Below are 16,534 nucleotides of genomic sequence, written 5' to 3' on the forward strand. Positions count from 1 at the left end.
AACACATGTGCTGACCCCCTTGACTGAGGAAATTACCGTGCAGGAGGAAACAGCCGTCATCAAGAAAACATAGGAAGTCGCATCATGGACCAAACCCCAGCAAAGAGGCACAGTGATGTTACGCTCTGGCTCAGCATCTGGAGGAAGAGGAGGAGGAGGAGGAGGAGGAGCAAAGTGAAAGAGTTTAGCGGACTGGGAAGCAACCTGACTGCATCGCGCGAACATTACAGTAGTGATGACGCAGGTGTTTGCTGGAGAAAAGTTTGGATGAAATAGAGACGACAGAGCTGTATCATAATACAGACAAGAACAACTTTGACAGGGATCCGAGCGATGCGAGGAAGATCACGTGTTCGTTATTTCACCTGCCTGTGCTGTTTCTGATCATCTTCATATCTTTTGTTATATTTTGTATGCTGCTTAGAGAGTATGAAGGGCTTTTTACTCGGCATCTGTCTTCTCTGGGCGATGTTGCAGCGGAGCCACATGCAAATTGCGTCACGTGCCACAGGTGAGTCGATAACTTAAGCTGCCCTGAAGAGAACAGAGATGGCGAAAGAAGCACGAGCAGTAAACAGACTGCAAATAACTAGACAGGGTGCGATCTTTTTCTCCTTTAAGTGCTTTTCCGTGATTGTAAAAATTACCGTTTGTGCAAATGCGCTCTAAAACTTTCACGTTTTCGTAAATATATTTAGATGTTGTTGTTAATAAATGTTTGGTGAGTCAAAGCGCGGCACGCCAAAATAAATGCTGGTTAACGATCACATGGCATTTCATTATCTACAAGCAGGATCATTTCCACAGGCAGTCTGGTTTAAACAAGTTGACACATGGACAGTGTTGATCCAGAGGACTATTGTGTGGCAGTGCATTGCAGTGTTTCATCACTTTTAATTCAGCGCACATCAAGGTGTGTCTTTTCATATGATCACAGCTTGGTGATCTAATCAATATAATGGCCTGTAATAATCATAATTAGTATCAAGAATAATGTTTAGAGGCTACAATCTAAAAAGTCACTCAGAAGAAACACATAGTTACATTTCACTGTATTGACCTTTATTAAGTGCAAGTAGTTTTTTAAGTACTTGCACCTACTTGAGTATTTCAACTTCATGCTACTTTATGATGATTGTATTTCACTTTTCACTTGACTGAGTGCTGCAGTTACATATCAGAATATTGTACATACACAACACATGATCACAGTGAACAGTGTCAAAGATTCAACTTCTTAACAGTATATACAATAATTACATCTGCTTCAACAAGCTTACAATATATGCACTTGAATCAATGCAGCAGGAAGGCATTGTTGATTATAGATGCTCTCACTCAGAGAGCATGTTTCTGCTTTACTAGATAGATAGATAGATAGATAGATAGATAGATAGATAGATAGCTAGAGAAAGAGATAGATAGATAGATAGATAGAAAGATAGAGAACGAGATAGATAGATAGATAGATAGATAGATAGATAGATAGATAGATAGATAGATAGATAGATAGATAGATAGAGAGATAGATAGATAGATAGAGAAAGAGATAGATAGAGAAAGAGACAGATAGATAGACAGATAGATAGATAGATAGATAGATAGATAGATAATTATTTTATTGATTCAAGACTATTCAATACTACTTTTCAATAGTTCTGTGCTTTTACTTAGATTTTGAAAATAGGACTTTTACGTATCATGGTCTATTTTCATTTGTTTGCTAGTAAAGGATCTGGATTTTTATTCCATCGCTGCTGTCAGATATTTGTTTTAATAGGTTTGAACTGGAAAAGATGCCAGTTGGCTGAACTGAAGTTGTTTTTGTGACTTCCTATGGAACAAATTATGTGTGTATTAACTGAAACAAGCTATGGAAAATGTAATATGGTCCAATTCATGACAGCACTGGAACTTTTACAGCCCAATTGAACAGTTTATGTAAGTAAAGATTGTGTCCACCAGCACCGTCAGCCGCGTGTGACTGCATGCGTTCATCTTAAAGGGCTAATCCAGCAATTTATTAGTGCACTTCCATAAAGTTGAGATACTCACAACCTATTATTTTAAAAAGCGGTCCCACTTTTTGCAGCAGAGGTTGAGATATCTTGACCCTTAGTTTAAGAACTAAAACCTGCCTGACAAAAGGTCAGAATATCTCATCCTCTGATGCAAAAAAGTACTTTGAACTCTGAATCTTACATTTCCCATTGCAACAGAGGTTAGGCCCAGCCTACCTGGTTAACACCAACATCTTTAAAACTCCATTTGCCTAGTCTGTGGGTTTCTTTTGTAACTTTGTAAGCCCGAGCTTAGACAACGATGACATCACAGTGACATCATCAGCGTTTTTTCTCCCACTTTACAAGCATTTTGTACTCCATGATGACTAACTCCACTTTATTTGTAAAACTGCTGAATTGTCCCTTTAAACAATGAGCAGTTTGTTGATTCAGACATTCAGATTAAACGGATAAAATATAACATGTTAATAGTGAGCTTTTAGAGACACATTGCATTACCGTGGGACAGATCCAGGCTCGCTGTTTCCCCCTGTTTCCATTCTTTATGCTATGAACTAATAGCCTATATAGAGTACAGCCATGAGAGTGGTTTCAATCTCCTCATCTAACTGTAAGAAGAAGACAAGAAGACAAATAATCGTGCCAGCAGATGTGAGAGGTTTTAAGGTAAAATACGGGCAGTGATCAGAGATAAAAACTGGTGCGGATCGCATCGCTGAACTAAGTCTAGACTTAGTTTAGACACCAGTGTTCATTACAACTGTTCATTATGAATGTTTTATTCTTTTCTGTGAGCAGTCCATAGGTATACCACAACCACAAGAGCTCCATTCTCAATGTTGACTTTGACGAAGTCAGGTACTTACAGGCCGTCACAGCTAACAAATACTTTTTATTTTCACCCTATAAAGAAGCACACATGGAATATGTGGGATTTTTTAAATACATTTTCAATTTCACAGCTTTTCAGGAACACAGTTCATAAGGAAGCAGAGCAACATGCATCTTATGTGTAAATAGTGTTAGATCTCCAGGTGTAAATAGCCTGCATTGATTTTGATCCAGCACACACTGGATCGGCTACCATCTGTCTGTTTGATGTCAACGCATGTCAATATTGCACTCAGTAAACTTCACAGGAGGCATTTACATATTTTTCGATCATCTGTGCAACTCTGCAGTGAGGCATATGGCCTTGGCACAACTTAAAACCAATAATATGACAGATGACATCCTCAAATATCTCTCACACACACAAATACATGAGTTTGAGGAATGCAAAGATGGAGCAATTTACATCTCCATCAACAACTCTTATCCAACCATCTCCCTTCATTTTTCTGTCTTGTTTTTTTTCTCTGTCCCATTTTCCACTTTCAGCTTCTCCACTTTGCCACACACACACACACACACACACACACACACACACACATATGTATATATATATATATATATATATATATATATATATATATATATATATATATATATATATATATATACACACAAATGTCCACAGATGTTTCACCTGCACATTGATCTCTTCTCTTGCACTCATTGTAAGATGTTGGCTAACACTTCTTTGCCTGATTGCACTATTCTCCCTCATTTCCTCCCTACCTGTTTATTTTCCTGCTGCTTTATTTTTCGCCTCTCTATGAAAGTTTAATAATTATGGACCACCGCTACAATAAAATAATGGGTGTGTTCTGCAGAGGAGCTGCAATGGGAAAAGTGCGAACGATTTGGTAGAAGCGAACCAATAAAGCAGATTTATGTAGGAGAGAATGAATGACTCTATTCATGTTGAATTTACTCTAATACACATATTGTAAAATGATCCTCAATCTAAGACTGAATGTCAACATATTAGTTTCTAATAGTAGGTGATGGTATAACACTAATGTCTCATGAACTATAAAATGTGCCAAAAGTCACATGCAGTGTGCATGATTATCAGGAGAACCTTTTCCAGGTGGAACAGTTGAGTGAGTCACCAAGTGTATTGCACATCTGATTGTGCAGGATCGTGCTTGCAGCTAGAATTGATTTTTTCCATTGAAAATTAGTCCACTAAGACATGGATGTCGCTATGGGGAACAATGGCTTCTGAGATATGATGAAAGGTGAAGATGAAACGGTATGTGTTCATTCAAGTGAAGAGATCTGAATATGTGGGGATATCGTTTTCCTCTTTTTCTCTCTGCATTGCTTTTTTTGGTGGTGGGGAGCTGTTGTCACTGATTTAATGGAAATCTGACTTTATGATAAATCCACTACAGTGACCCAATTATCTTTATTTATTTACTCTTTCTACCTGACAATTCCATGTTAAACTTGCCTGAATGTCTAAAATGGGGAGAATTGAAGCTCTATTTTAAAGCTGCTATTACCAATATAATAATGGATCAAATACACTTTTCACAGAAACAAAAGTATGCAAAAAGTGTTTTTCAGAGCATTATAACCTGATTTTGTAGATTTAGTATCTTTCAGCTCATTGTTTTGGTTTTCCGGCCCGCTACTTTACTGTAGCAGCTGAACTAAAAGCCCTGAAAAAGGTTTGTTGTAACACGTTCAAAAGCACTTTGCACTTTTATGCATATTACAATGAAGCGCTATCATGGACCATGGATCTGGTAGAATTGAATACTTCACAAATTATTTACAAAGCAATAAATACTTTACTACCTGGCAAGGTACAAAAAGGCAGAGACAAAGGAAAATCTAAGTACCACTAGGAAGAGCATGTTCATTCCAGCGTGTGGGGTTAATCTTAAGAATTTAAGCAAAGTACAAACACAAATCTACTAAAGAAAATGTATTTATATATCCATTGTTAAGTGTTTTTATGAGGTATAAGATTAAGGAAGAGACCATGTCTCTCACGTAAATGTGACGCTCTGATGTGATGAACAGTGGGTTCATCATTGTTCACATATACTATTTACCCATCGACCTATTATTTATCTTTTTAGTTAATTATACATATTTAGTGCACTTTGAATTTGGGTTCTGCATTTACTGTTAATATGTTTTTCTGGTTGCATGTTTGATATAAATTGAATTATTCTAATTTGATCTGAAAATTCAACAAATACCATATGGTGAAGAAAAGACGCATTTTGTAGCCAAAGAGCTAAAAGAAAATAAAAAAAATATGACTCCAAATTAATGCTTTTGTTACTCTGTCTACTGAATGTGTAAATAATGTGTAACTGTTTGGCAACAATCATATCAACATAAAGGTGATTATATGCCACTTTTGTGTCAACAGCTTGTTTTTACTGCCCCCAAGTGGCCTAATACTTAATTTATAGCAGGTTTGAACACCGTTTAATAGCCTACGATTAAAATATGGTAAATAAATCTGTCATTTAAAACAAGAATGACCACATATTGAAATGACCCTCCTGTTTTTCATCCTGTTGTGTAGTGTTAAACTGCTGTGAAGGGGATATCCTCCTCCTGTTGGACTCATCCGGAAGTGTACTAAACTACGAGTTCTTTCGCCTGTTGGTCTTCACCGCCGAGCTGCTGCGCCCCTTCTCATTGGGCCGCGGGCACGTAAGAGTCGGGCTGCTGCAGGTGGGCACAAACCCTAACCTGGAGTTTGACCTGGATGTCCACAACAATCAGGAGAGTCTGCAGAGAGCTCTGCAGAGTGTCAGCCAGCTGCAGGGGGACACCAACACGGAGGCGGCGCTCAGGGTGGCCCAGCGGCTTTTGACAGAGACGTACGAGAACGGGCCAAAGATACTGCTGTGGCTGACTGATGGTGTGCAGCCTGGAGACGTGGACAAGCCGATGTCTGAGCTGAAAGCGCAGGGAGTTTCTGTTTTAGCTGTTTCCACAGTACATGGCAACTACCAGGTGTTACAACGTGCAGTGACACCTCCACGACAATCTCACCTGTATGCTGTGGACATAGATAACATAGAAATCATCACAGAGGACCTGAGGGAGGCCATTATCAGTAAGTGTATGTGTTTGTGTGTATGTGTTTGACAGATGAGGTTAGCACAGTAGAAGCACTAGTTCCATGGAAGACACTAGACAGTTTGTTTTAGGGATTTTTAACTACAGAATTATCCAGTTTCTATATTTTATCTCACGTTGCCTCTCTAATTCTTCTCCCACCTCTCTTTCCTCTGATCTTGTCTCATCTATAGAAATTATTCGTGCAGAACGGCTGCGTGTGGTTGACTTGACTTCCCATACTGCTGTGCTGCAGTGGCGTCCTGTTCTGAGTGCAGACAGCGGTTACTATGAGCTCTTGTACAACTCCATGCGGAAAATGGACACTGAAAATAGACGTGTTCTGCCTGGGGACTCTAGCTTGGTCGAGATAACCAACCTGCTGCCGGATACCACCTACACAGCTGCCCTCCGCCCGGAGTCCAACCAGAATCTGTTTAGCACACTCTCTGTTCACTTCACCACGCTTCCTGGTGAAAAGAAGGGAATTCCCCTTATTTAAATACATGTGCTTTTATAATCCTGTAATGCATTTAAAAAACATAATTGTTACTGACAGTTTTTTTCTGTTATATCTGACATTTACAGCTTGTATTATTGTGTTATTTGCTAAGTTGTATCAGCACACGTTACATCTGACTTGTCTATCAGTTGCACAGCTGTCTGTGTAAAGCACAAAGCCTTAGACCTGAATCTATTATGATGAACCTTAATGTGCTGCAGCAAGTTACCATCTCACCTCTGTCTCATCTCTCCTCAGATGTCCTAAGTCCGGCAGTGGTCTCAGTGTCAGACTCTGGCCCTCGTCAGATCCGTGTGAGCTGGGGTCCCCTGCAGCCGGCTCGAGTCCAGAGATATACGGTGGAGTACGGAGCGATCCCAAGCGGAGACGTCCACACCGTGACATTACGCAGCCAGCAGAACTCCACCGTACTGACCGGCTTGGAGCCGGGCACTCAGTACCTGGTCACAGTCAGCGCTCTGCATGTGAATGGAAGAGAAAGCGCTATGACTGTAAGGGCATGCACTCAAGAGGGTACGTTTTCAGTTTGTATATCATGATTTCATGTCTGTGTGCAGAAATGTGAGTTTGTGTCTTTCAGTTCCAGATCCTTCATGATAATTTAGTTTTCTTTGGTCAAAAGCATTGCATGTGTTCTGTTTGTTTCCCATTTGTCTGTTGTTGTTTTTTTTATCCTGGCAGCATTTCTGCCAGCCCTGGCCGACCTTCATTTGACCCTGGTGGAGCGTCAGGGGATTCAGGTAGCGTGGCAGGCCCATCAAGAGGGTTTGAAAGGCTACTGGCTGAGCTGGGAGACAGAAAACTCTCGCAGCATAAAGCCTTCCATGTCCTCTGTGTTCCTGCCTGCTACCTCGCGTTCAACACGTCTCACACAACTTGCACCAAGCAGTCGAGTGTGTGTCTCCCCGGTCTACAGCTCGGGTCGAGGAGACGGATTGTGCTGCACTGCAGAGAGACACACGGGTTGGCTGAGCTGAATATTATTTTCAGCTTTTTTGTCTTAATTTATGCAATTATGTTCACAAATAGCATGTTTTTGTTCATTAGAGAAATTGTATTTTCCCACTTGTCTGTCTCTTCTCTCTGATAGATCTCAGACAGTGGGGCTAACGACCACAGTCTGCAGAAATCAGGCAGCTGGAGCAAAAACGTTGATGAAATCAGGCATTTGGATTGCTGGAATGATCTGAATATCTTTATGAGCGTCATTCTTATTGTTATATAGCTAAAATGTTCATCTTAGAAAGAATTATCATGACACAAAAGGCTTCATCACATAACCCCAGCTCTCCATTTTAACAATGGCTGAGACAAATGTGACATAATTATTCATTTTTATCATAAATCTGGCAGGAAGCCAGCCTACCATAGCACCACACAATTGTTCCAATATTCAGTTTCATAGATAGGAACATAAGCTGCTGCAGAGGAGGCAAGTATTATTTATCATTATGATTATAGCCTATAGTCTTACAATGTACTGTCACAGGTGTATTTGCTTGAAATGATATGAAACGGTTCTCTCCTTGCAAGTATTTTAAGTTTTTAAGTGTGAAAGGTGTAAGTAAGATATGGCCACAATTTAAGTTTGAAATGTTCAAAAGATTTATCTATGTGTGTGTGTGTGTGTGTGTGCGTGTGTGTGTGTGGGTGTGTGTGTGTGTGTGTGTGTGTGTGTGTGTGTGTGTGTGTGTGTGTGTGTGTGTGTGTGTATATATATATATAAATATATATATATATATATATATTTATATATATATATATTTACATATATATATATATACATATATATATATATATACATATATATGGATGGATGGATGGATTTTTACTCACAATGCCTAAATAAGATAAGCATAAGTAAATTACATAATATTTGTATTTGATGTATAAATTACAACACATTCAGACATGATATTTAGGACTAATGCTGTACCATCAAGAATGCAAATGCCCTGATGAACTGCGACCTCAGCTGATAAAAGTATTTCATGTTTTCAGATTTTCAGATTTTCAGATCAGAGTGAATTCCATACTGCATCTTCATCCTGTCTCTGTACTTTCTGTATAGAGCTCATACGTGTTTACTGCTGAGAGCAAATATGTACAGTGAATATATTCATCTAATTCCTGGTTTTGTATTTTATTGTATATGCTACTGGTAAAGGTGGCCGGTTTTGTCTGTTAAAATGTTAATAAATGTTAGGTACTACAAAATTCTGTAATTAAATGTTCTGTTCTTTAGTTTATTTGGTTGTGTATGAGGCCATCTAGTGGCGACTAGAAATCGCTGACTGAATAAATAGTGAGCATGTCTTCTTATGCGACATAAATTACTTTTTTTTTGGCACAATTAGAGGTTATGTTGCACAATATTTTATAACACTACTTGATCACACACAAACCCCTGCACCACTGTTTTAACTTGCACAGATAAAACAAAAAAACATGTTTCAGAGGATCTTAAAATTACAATTAATGGCACATTCTGGTCTAATTTGTGTTATTGGTACGAATATTCATAAGGACTTTGTTGTGTTTCATGTTCATGCAGCTGTAACAATTAAAGGACGTGCAAAACAAAAAACTCAGTTGCTGCTTAAGGTACTGTTTGTCTTGCACACCTAACCTAAATCATCCACATTGAAGAGAGGCAAACTACTTCTTGGATGTATTGTATATTAGTCCGCATTGTTTTCCTTTTCCGCCTTGCAACACCTTGACAGTACATACACATCCATACAATGCTTAATGGTTGATGCACCCAATTGTTTATTTTACTTTAAATATACTTCCTTGTCACAATTGCTGAACCATGGAAGGAACTTGTGTAATATGGGATTTAGTGTTCATTAGTGGCCATCTCTGACCTGGGGAGCCACAGTCAAAACACAAGTTACATTGTGCTCGCAAATTGCTGAAAAAACACACAAATTTAAACATACATGCACACAATCGGAAAGGCTTACACTTCACTGAGGAAGATGGAGAAACGAATCGAGTTGCAAAGGAGGCACATTTCATTCAGATAAACTGATTAATCTCCTGTGGTTCATTAACACGCACCTCAAAATCCCCAAGGCATAAAACATTGTGTTGCTTTTCAGCTTTCTGACAGCCGAACAGGGATTGCCTCATCAGACCGTAGCACAGCGACACCTCTGATGCTAGTTTTTTGTCGTGATGACACAGGTCGGATCACCTTCTCTCATTGGCTCCAAGAGGACTGCCCAAAGTTACCTGACTGCATCTGCAAAGACCAAGAAGCACAAAACTTCACCAACATACTGGTGCACAATATGTTGGGAGCATGCTGGAGGATGGAAACTGAATTATTTTCATCTGACACACATTAAAATGAAGATGAAACATTTTTACATTTACATGAGCTGTTAAAACTTCAAGACATGGTTGTTGAGAAAGCAGCTGCAAGGAACAACCCCATGGAGGGGAATGAAGAGGCAATGCTTGTGGGGATGGGACTTCGTGTCTCTGTGTCCCCTGTGCAAACTACCTTTTACCTCCTCCTGGTGATTCTGGGCATCCTGGGTAATTCCACCGTTGTTGGCGTGATTGGCAAGAGTGTATTAACGGACCATGCCGGGGGACATAACTCGGACATCATCATCATCAACATGGCACTGTCTAACCTGCTGGTGTCTGTGATGAGGAACATACCGCTTGTCATCTCAGACATCGGACTTGAGGTATGTGGAAGATCAATGTTTTTTAAGCTTGTGTTCAAAATGTATGTTGATGTCCTGAGTGTACATTTTATACAAGGTTCTGTCGAGTGTTTGCCACAACAGTCCTACAGCAGCTAAAAGGTTTGGTGAATTAAGAAAGGTTGGTAAAGGACACCTCTTTGTATCTCCAGAAGATATGTTTGAGTTCAGGATCTCAATGAGTTAATATGCATCGGTCTCTTTCTTTTACAGCTGTACTCTTCCAAAGAGTGGTGTCAGGTCCTCATGGGTGTCTGGGTGTGGCTGCGATCGGTCAATGTGTGGTCAACGCTCTTCCTCAGTGCGTTCCACCTCCAGACATTGAGGCGTGTGACTCCTATGAGCAGCACCAATGGGCACCGGGGCCTTCCTAAGACCCTACTGCTGAGTCTGGCCCTCATCTGGCTTCTCAATTTTATTTACTCCATTCCTGCTCATATCTTTTCCACTAGTGGGGACGTGAACAGCACAGAGGTGAGCGCCTGTGGCAACAAGAGGCTGCATTAGCTTAAGTTAAAGCGTTACAGTCTATATTTTCTTCTCTTCATGTTCACACCACAGCTTGTCTTTTTGTGCACCATGCTACTTTGTTTAAAACAAATTAGTTTACTTGTTTGTATTCAAGGCTGGTTTCCATTCATTTCTGTAAAACCTGTTTTAATTAACCTCTACCAAAGTAAACAAGTTTGCATTTAGTTACACTATCTTAATACAATTACATTGTGATATGAGGTCATTTAATGCTGACTTTAAAAATAAGCTGCATTACCAAATGATAATGTGAAATTGACCAGAATAATCAGTATTAGTTCTGCCTGTATATCATGCTTTTATACAATGGTGAGTAAAAAGTTACATTGTAGTAAAAGAGTTCAAACTTGCAAAAACAGTGTGACCTTTAAACCAAACCTTTAAAGGTTGAATAAATGTAATGAGACATATAACAAGTAAAATCCCTAAAACAATAAAGATTTAAGATCGAAAAAGTGTTGTTTCACTGGACAAAGTACTAAAATAATGTAGTTTAACAATATAGTGTAATATTGCTGTGTCAGAAGTAGATTTCCTTTTGATATGGAGAGATATCCTCTCCATAGATTGCTGACTACATGTTTGTTCCACACTCCTCCTCCTCCTCCTCCTCCTCCTCCTCCTCCTCCTCTTAGACACTGATGCTGGTGAGCAGCACAACGCGCCCCCTGCTGGGTTGTGTGTGGAACTTTCCCTCCAGCTACAGTGGATTGGCCTATGCGACCACATCGATGGTGATTCATGAAACTATTCCCATAATCCTAATGGCCTTTACCAACCTGGGCTCCCTTTACACACTCTACACCCACAGCAGGGTGCGGAGTTCAGCGCAGGATGCACCTGTCATAAAACGGGTGCCTGCTGAGAGACGAGCAGCCAAGGTGAGGAACACAAGGGTGGCAGGGGGAGGCTTTTTGGTTAAGAGCTCACTGTAGCGATGTTCATCATGAAGATGAGTTATCAATAGATAACTAAAATGTTTATTCAAAGGCAGACTTGAGAATTCATTCAAAGACATTTTTATTGTCGTCAAACTGAACATATTTCACTAGTTTTACTTTCCCTAATTCATTGTATTGTGTATTTCTCCAGGTGATTCTCACTCTCATAATGCTCTTTATAATATCATGGGGAACCAGCATTATCTCTGTCAACTATTTCAACTACAACAGGGGCTCCTCGGCGGAGTTCCTTCTGGTCATTGCTCGTTTTGCCAACATCATCTTTATTGCAATGTCACCTGCTGTTCTGGCAGTTGGACACCGGCGGCTGCGTTCTTTCATCAAGTCGACACTCTTTCACTGACAATATTGCTGATCATTAACTATATTTTATTATTTGCATGACCAAAACAAAACAGTTAAAGGAGGCATGTGGTTATAGGAATGAATGTATTATGTTTCTCTCTGTAAACCACCCTAAACGAGTGTCTGACTGTGGTTGGACTGAACGACCCAATAGAAAAACAGGGTGCGAAAAAGTAATTTAGGTTACAAGGATGACTTGCATTAAATTGGTTGAAATATCTAAAATAGCTCAAATAATACAGTGCTGTCCAGAGGAAACATGCCGTATAGTGCCTTTGATTAAAATGATGACACATCAATGCTTTTTTTGATAGATATTTTAATATGTTTTCAGTACTTAAGTATCAATGCAGTCACACTTTACTTCCATCATTTGTCTGCTTGAGCTTTCTCCTTCACTTGTATGACCTTCCTCTCTTTATGAACAATAAAAACAGTTTGTTTTCCCCTTTTTCCTTTAGTCTTTGGGGATTCAACCCCCTCTTCAGTGTCCTCCTCGTGGCATTTAGGAAGTTTAGACCACACCAAGATCATATTCATAATTCTCTTCCTCAGCTTACCGTGTCCCAGGGCCACCACCATGGGACTGAATCCCACAAACAGCGAGGCAGAGAAGTGGGCCACAGTCAGCAGCCCTTCAGCGTGGTGGCCCCCATCATGGTTGTAGTACGTAACCGCAGCGACCTGTAGCGCCCAGCAGACCACAAACAGCGACACCAGCGACATGATTACATGTGCTGCTTTGCGTTCAGTGGACAGGTGTTTGTCCAGCTCCCGATGGGCTTCTCCTGACTCTGCTCCTGAGCTAACAGCTCGGATGTGTTTTGCCAGAGCATGAAGTGTAGCCAAGTTAGTGCAAACCATCAGCACCAGTGGCAACACCTCATTTAGTGCTAGCGAGGAGGAGGCGAAAGCTGAGCCATGTTGGCTGGAGGGGAACTCCCAGACACAGCCCAGGAGGGGCCTGGTGGTGCAGCTGATCACCATCAGCTCCACAGTGAAGTTACCATGAACATGAGTGGTATACACAAGAGCTGGAATTGAGAAGACCAGGTTTGCCCCCCACACCAGCCCCAGAACAATCCAAACCCGCCGTCTCTCCCTCTGCTGTGCAAGAGGTCCAGAGGTCATGTGCTGTCGCCTCAGGGTGGTGCAGTGGAAGAGGCTCAGAGCTAGGGTCACCCAACAGCCCACGGCTCGCCACCACACCCACAGCAGCATGAAGATTCGGCACCAGCCCGGAGACAGAGACACATCCAAGCCCAGGTCCGACACAAAGATGGGCACGGTGCGGAAAAGGGAGGTCAGCAGGTTGGCCAGTGACAGGTGCACCAAAATAGTGTCAGAGGGAGTGAGTCTCCGAGATGGACTCTCAGCGGCTGACTGAAACACCTGAGCAAGACAGGCAAGACAGACTGAGAACAATCCTACCAAGACATTCAGCTCAATTAACAGATAGAAGTCTTAATATTATCTCACCACATGGATGACCAAGAAGTTTCCCAGGATGCCAGAAAAGACCAAAAGACCAAACAAAATAGCGTCTACAGTGAGGACCTCTGACATGTCATCATCCTCTGCATGGCAACATAGCTTGTTTTTTCTTTGTGCCAAGCATGAGATTCAGAGTGAAACACCAAGGCTCCACATGAACTACCACTGCTGCTGATGGCCTCCAGGTCGTTTTATATACGCACACACAGACAAATGAATGGATTTGTCACGCAGATGGTTTTACCTTTGCTGACCAGGCTCAACATCAATTCAACCTCATATGTTGATGCTTTGAGTATACACGCAGAGGCAGGCATTTTCCACGGTTTCTTTCCGCATCACCAACCAACTGTCTCTCAACCTGAATGATCGCATCAACAGCTGTGGTTTGCTGTTATTTGTTGTGTTCATAACAGCCTGTTCCAATTAAATTCAACCTTAACGCCAATATGGAAACACCTGTTGTGAAGGTCAATCTGCTCATTTATTTTTCAATAGTAATTCTTAACTTTACATAGTTTAGGTAAATATAAACATAGCTAGTATCAGACCAATTAGATATACCATTAACTGCAGATTACGCAGATTTAACCAATTACCATGTACGACTTTAGGGACGGTTAGTGCAGAGTCAGTCCCACTGACACAGCATTTTCTCCTATTAATCAGCTAGTCATTCTCTCTCTTGGGACTAACTGACTTCACTGAGTTGTCAAGTTTCTCTCTTGGCATGAGGCAATTATTGCTTTGAATAATATCACACAAGCACTGCTTGATTAAATGTATTATAGAGAACAATACATCTGCATCATACTTTTTCCATTGTGCGTGAGATTAAACTTGCTTTTTAATTCACATTGATCACTAAAGGTGTTCTTTGTTCATGTGGATTTCATACAGAGAAGATGTGGGCATAACCTCATTCAACAGTGATTAAGTATATAATTGGGCATTTTGCCTCAAGACCTCTCTAATATACTGCATGTAAGAATATTGCATCTAAATGTGAAGGACAACCATCTTGAAGTCTAACACACTATGGCTTTGTGAGTATTAGAATCTCTTGACGCTGTCAAAGAGGACTTGGTAGAATAGTGCTAACTTTTGAGGCTTTAGTGTGAATATGTGTTTTGAGAGTTACTGTTATCAACATCTGAGGGGTGGACAAAATAACCTGAAAATCTATTACTGGAGTACAAAAATCAGCAGCAACCACTTTCTGTCTTGCAATTGGTGTTCCTGTTGTGAAAATTTGAGAATGAAGATATATATATATATATATATATATATATATATATATATATATATATATATATATATATATATATATATATATATATATATCTTGTCCAATACCTGCAAAAAACAAACACTACTAATTTTCAGTTCATATGTTGGATATATGAAGATCTACAAATACAGATTGGCATCATTGAATGTCAAGCATCCAAAAGTACGGTCAAATCTTACAGCAAGAGACAAAATGGCTACTCTAGTTTACAGAAAGACTAAATGAAATCAGAAGTAGTCTTCATCAGTAAATGACGGTTGAACATTAAAGCATTTCAAAACTCCAATCAGAAAACGTTACATTAAGCTTTTGAGTCAATTTGGATCTTGCTACAAAAGAGTCAAATTAATGATTATATAACAAAAATTGCTTTCATTGTTTTTAAAGCTAACTTTTCATGAGATGGGGTTGGGTTGTCGAGAGGCTATTTGATCTGCTGTGAACTCTGTCTGGGTGCGACATGCAGGGGGAGCGAAGATGATCTGCAGGCTGGGTTACATTTTCATCCGTCAGCGTTGACAGAACTACTTGTTGTCTCCGTTACTGACAGACTCCTGAAGCACTGTGTGGGATGATGACTCACACCTGACTGTTGGTGACTACAAAAAAATGTATGCACGCACCCACGCTCGCAAGCACACCGCGCCGCGCGCTCCTCTACGTGCACTCGAGCACAACAGGCATCAAAGCCTTTACGTCAAGCCAGGCAGGAAGGAGCGGGTCTGGTGGCGAGATAGCCGGGTCCTCTCGTCCCACCGAAACCAGTAAGGAATTTTTATAAATGCCGTGAGTCTAAATCTGCACTGAAGCGACTTGTATCGCCGTTTAGGCTTCGTTACCTTCATCCTCCACGCGAATCCAAGGTCATGCCTGATCTCTGACTACATGTCATTTCTGTCGCAGATGCATGATTCCCGCTCTTCTCGCCCGTGGACGAGCTGCACAGTTTCACATGGATTTCGTCGAGTGCCCTGAGGCAGAGCTCATTTAATGGCAGACACCAACCCGCCCATCTGATCCACTGTGAGAGAAAATAATTCGACGTGAGATGAAAAGCCAACAGCGACCATCATTGCTCGCCTTATCGGCACTACTGCTTTGCACGTTACACCAGACAGCTGGGTCCCGAAGATTTCCTCGCAACAGCTCTGCATCATCATCCTCATCATCCTCATCCTCATCATCAACAACAACAACAACAACAACAACAACAACAAGATCACCATCAGGAGCTAAAGGCTGGAACCACTTGGGGACCCAAAACAGGCTAAAACAGACTAATATCAGTTCCAACTATGGCAATCATCGCTACAAAAGTAGGCCAACACCAAAGCTAAAAGAGTTAACAGGTCAAGTGAATAGCTTTGCTTTAAACAGTACTGATATTACTCCTGTGATATCTGAAAGATCTGTCAGGGCACCAGCTTGGAGCCCGGAGGAAGGAGAGATACCACTGTGTGCCTACCGTGTGATTGAGGGAGGCATCGGGGGGCAGCTGTGTTTTCGACCCACACTGTTTGGGTACAAGTGTCATAAGGGAGACTGCAGGACAGTGGTGTCTTCGGGGAATCTGGTGGCAAATATTCTCATCAATGGCAGTGTACTGTTACAGTGGAGCCGTGAGGGAGAATCCTCAACGACCATCCGAGACATGAAGACAA

The 16,534-nt window shown here is 40.8% G+C and overlaps 3 protein-coding genes across 4 annotated transcripts; 2 read left to right on the plus strand and 1 right to left on the minus strand.

The window, feature by feature from the left end:
* The first annotated feature begins 429 nt into the window (after window positions 1–429).
* On the plus strand, window positions 430–8,230 carry LOC137796835 (von Willebrand factor A domain-containing protein 1-like). Of its 2 annotated transcripts, XM_068595018.1 has the most exons (6): window positions 456–511; window positions 5,461–6,000; window positions 6,197–6,475; window positions 6,763–7,038; window positions 7,207–7,488; window positions 7,616–8,230. In XM_068595018.1, exons 1-6 carry the CDS (start codon window positions 469–471, stop codon window positions 7,633–7,635), a joined length of 1,440 nt encoding a protein of 479 aa, XP_068451119.1. In that variant the 5' UTR covers window positions 456–468; the 3' UTR covers window positions 7,636–8,230. The 2 variants fall into 2 exon arrangements, with proteins under 2 accessions (XP_068451118.1, XP_068451119.1); XM_068595017.1 differs by lacking the exon at window positions 7,616–8,230 and having other exon boundaries at window positions 430–511; window positions 7,207–7,502.
* A 1,702-nt stretch (window positions 8,231–9,932) lies between these two features.
* On the plus strand, window positions 9,933–12,086 carry LOC137796063 (olfactory receptor class A-like protein 4). The gene is made up of 4 exons (XM_068593707.1): window positions 9,933–10,232; window positions 10,464–10,724; window positions 11,417–11,662; window positions 11,874–12,086. Exons 1-4 carry the CDS (start codon window positions 9,933–9,935, stop codon window positions 12,084–12,086), a joined length of 1,020 nt encoding a protein of 339 aa, XP_068449808.1.
* A 371-nt stretch (window positions 12,087–12,457) lies between these two features.
* On the minus strand, window positions 12,458–13,654 carry ora4 (olfactory receptor class A related 4). Its single transcript, XM_068594900.1, has 2 exons — window positions 13,568–13,654; window positions 12,458–13,480 (listed from the first exon to the last, which is right to left on the minus strand). The coding sequence occupies exons 1-2, from the start codon at window positions 13,652–13,654 to the stop codon at window positions 12,458–12,460; spliced, it is 1,110 nt and encodes a 369-aa protein (XP_068451001.1).
* Between the last annotated feature and the right edge of the window lie 2,880 nt (window positions 13,655–16,534).

Source organism: Clinocottus analis, unplaced genomic scaffold (assembly GCF_023055335.1).
Source record: "Clinocottus analis isolate CAN_PGR_092001 unplaced genomic scaffold, fCliAna1.0.p SCAF_3, whole genome shotgun sequence".
In the NCBI taxonomy this organism is placed as follows: domain Eukaryota; kingdom Metazoa; phylum Chordata; class Actinopteri; order Perciformes; family Cottidae; genus Clinocottus; species Clinocottus analis.

Excerpts from the sequence above, each read along its gene's own strand:
- LOC137796063 (XM_068593707.1), top strand. The coding sequence starts at position 9,933 with ATGGTTGTTGAGAAAGCAGCTGCAAGGAACAACCCCATGGAGGGGAAT. Across the intron at positions 10,233-10,463 it reads TCTCAGACATCGGACTTGAG|CTGTACTCTTCCAAAGAGTG; the intron begins GTATGTGGAAGA and ends TTTCTTTTACAG. Across the intron at positions 11,663-11,873 it reads CTGAGAGACGAGCAGCCAAG|GTGATTCTCACTCTCATAAT; the intron begins GTGAGGAACACA and ends GTATTTCTCCAG.
- ora4 (XM_068594900.1), bottom strand. The coding sequence starts at position 13,654 with ATGTCAGAGGTCCTCACTGTAGACGCTATTTTGTTTGGTCTTTTGGTC. Across the intron at positions 13,481-13,567 it reads ACTTCTTGGTCATCCATGTG|GTGTTTCAGTCAGCCGCTGA; the intron begins GTGAGATAATAT and ends TGTCTTGCTCAG.
- LOC137796835 (XM_068595017.1), top strand. The coding sequence starts at position 430 with ATGAAGGGCTTTTTACTCGGCATCTGTCTTCTCTGGGCGATGTTGCAG. Across the intron at positions 512-5,460 it reads AATTGCGTCACGTGCCACAG|TGTTAAACTGCTGTGAAGGG; the intron begins GTGAGTCGATAA and ends CCTGTTGTGTAG. Across the intron at positions 6,476-6,762 it reads TCACTTCACCACGCTTCCTG|ATGTCCTAAGTCCGGCAGTG; the intron begins GTGAAAAGAAGG and ends ATCTCTCCTCAG.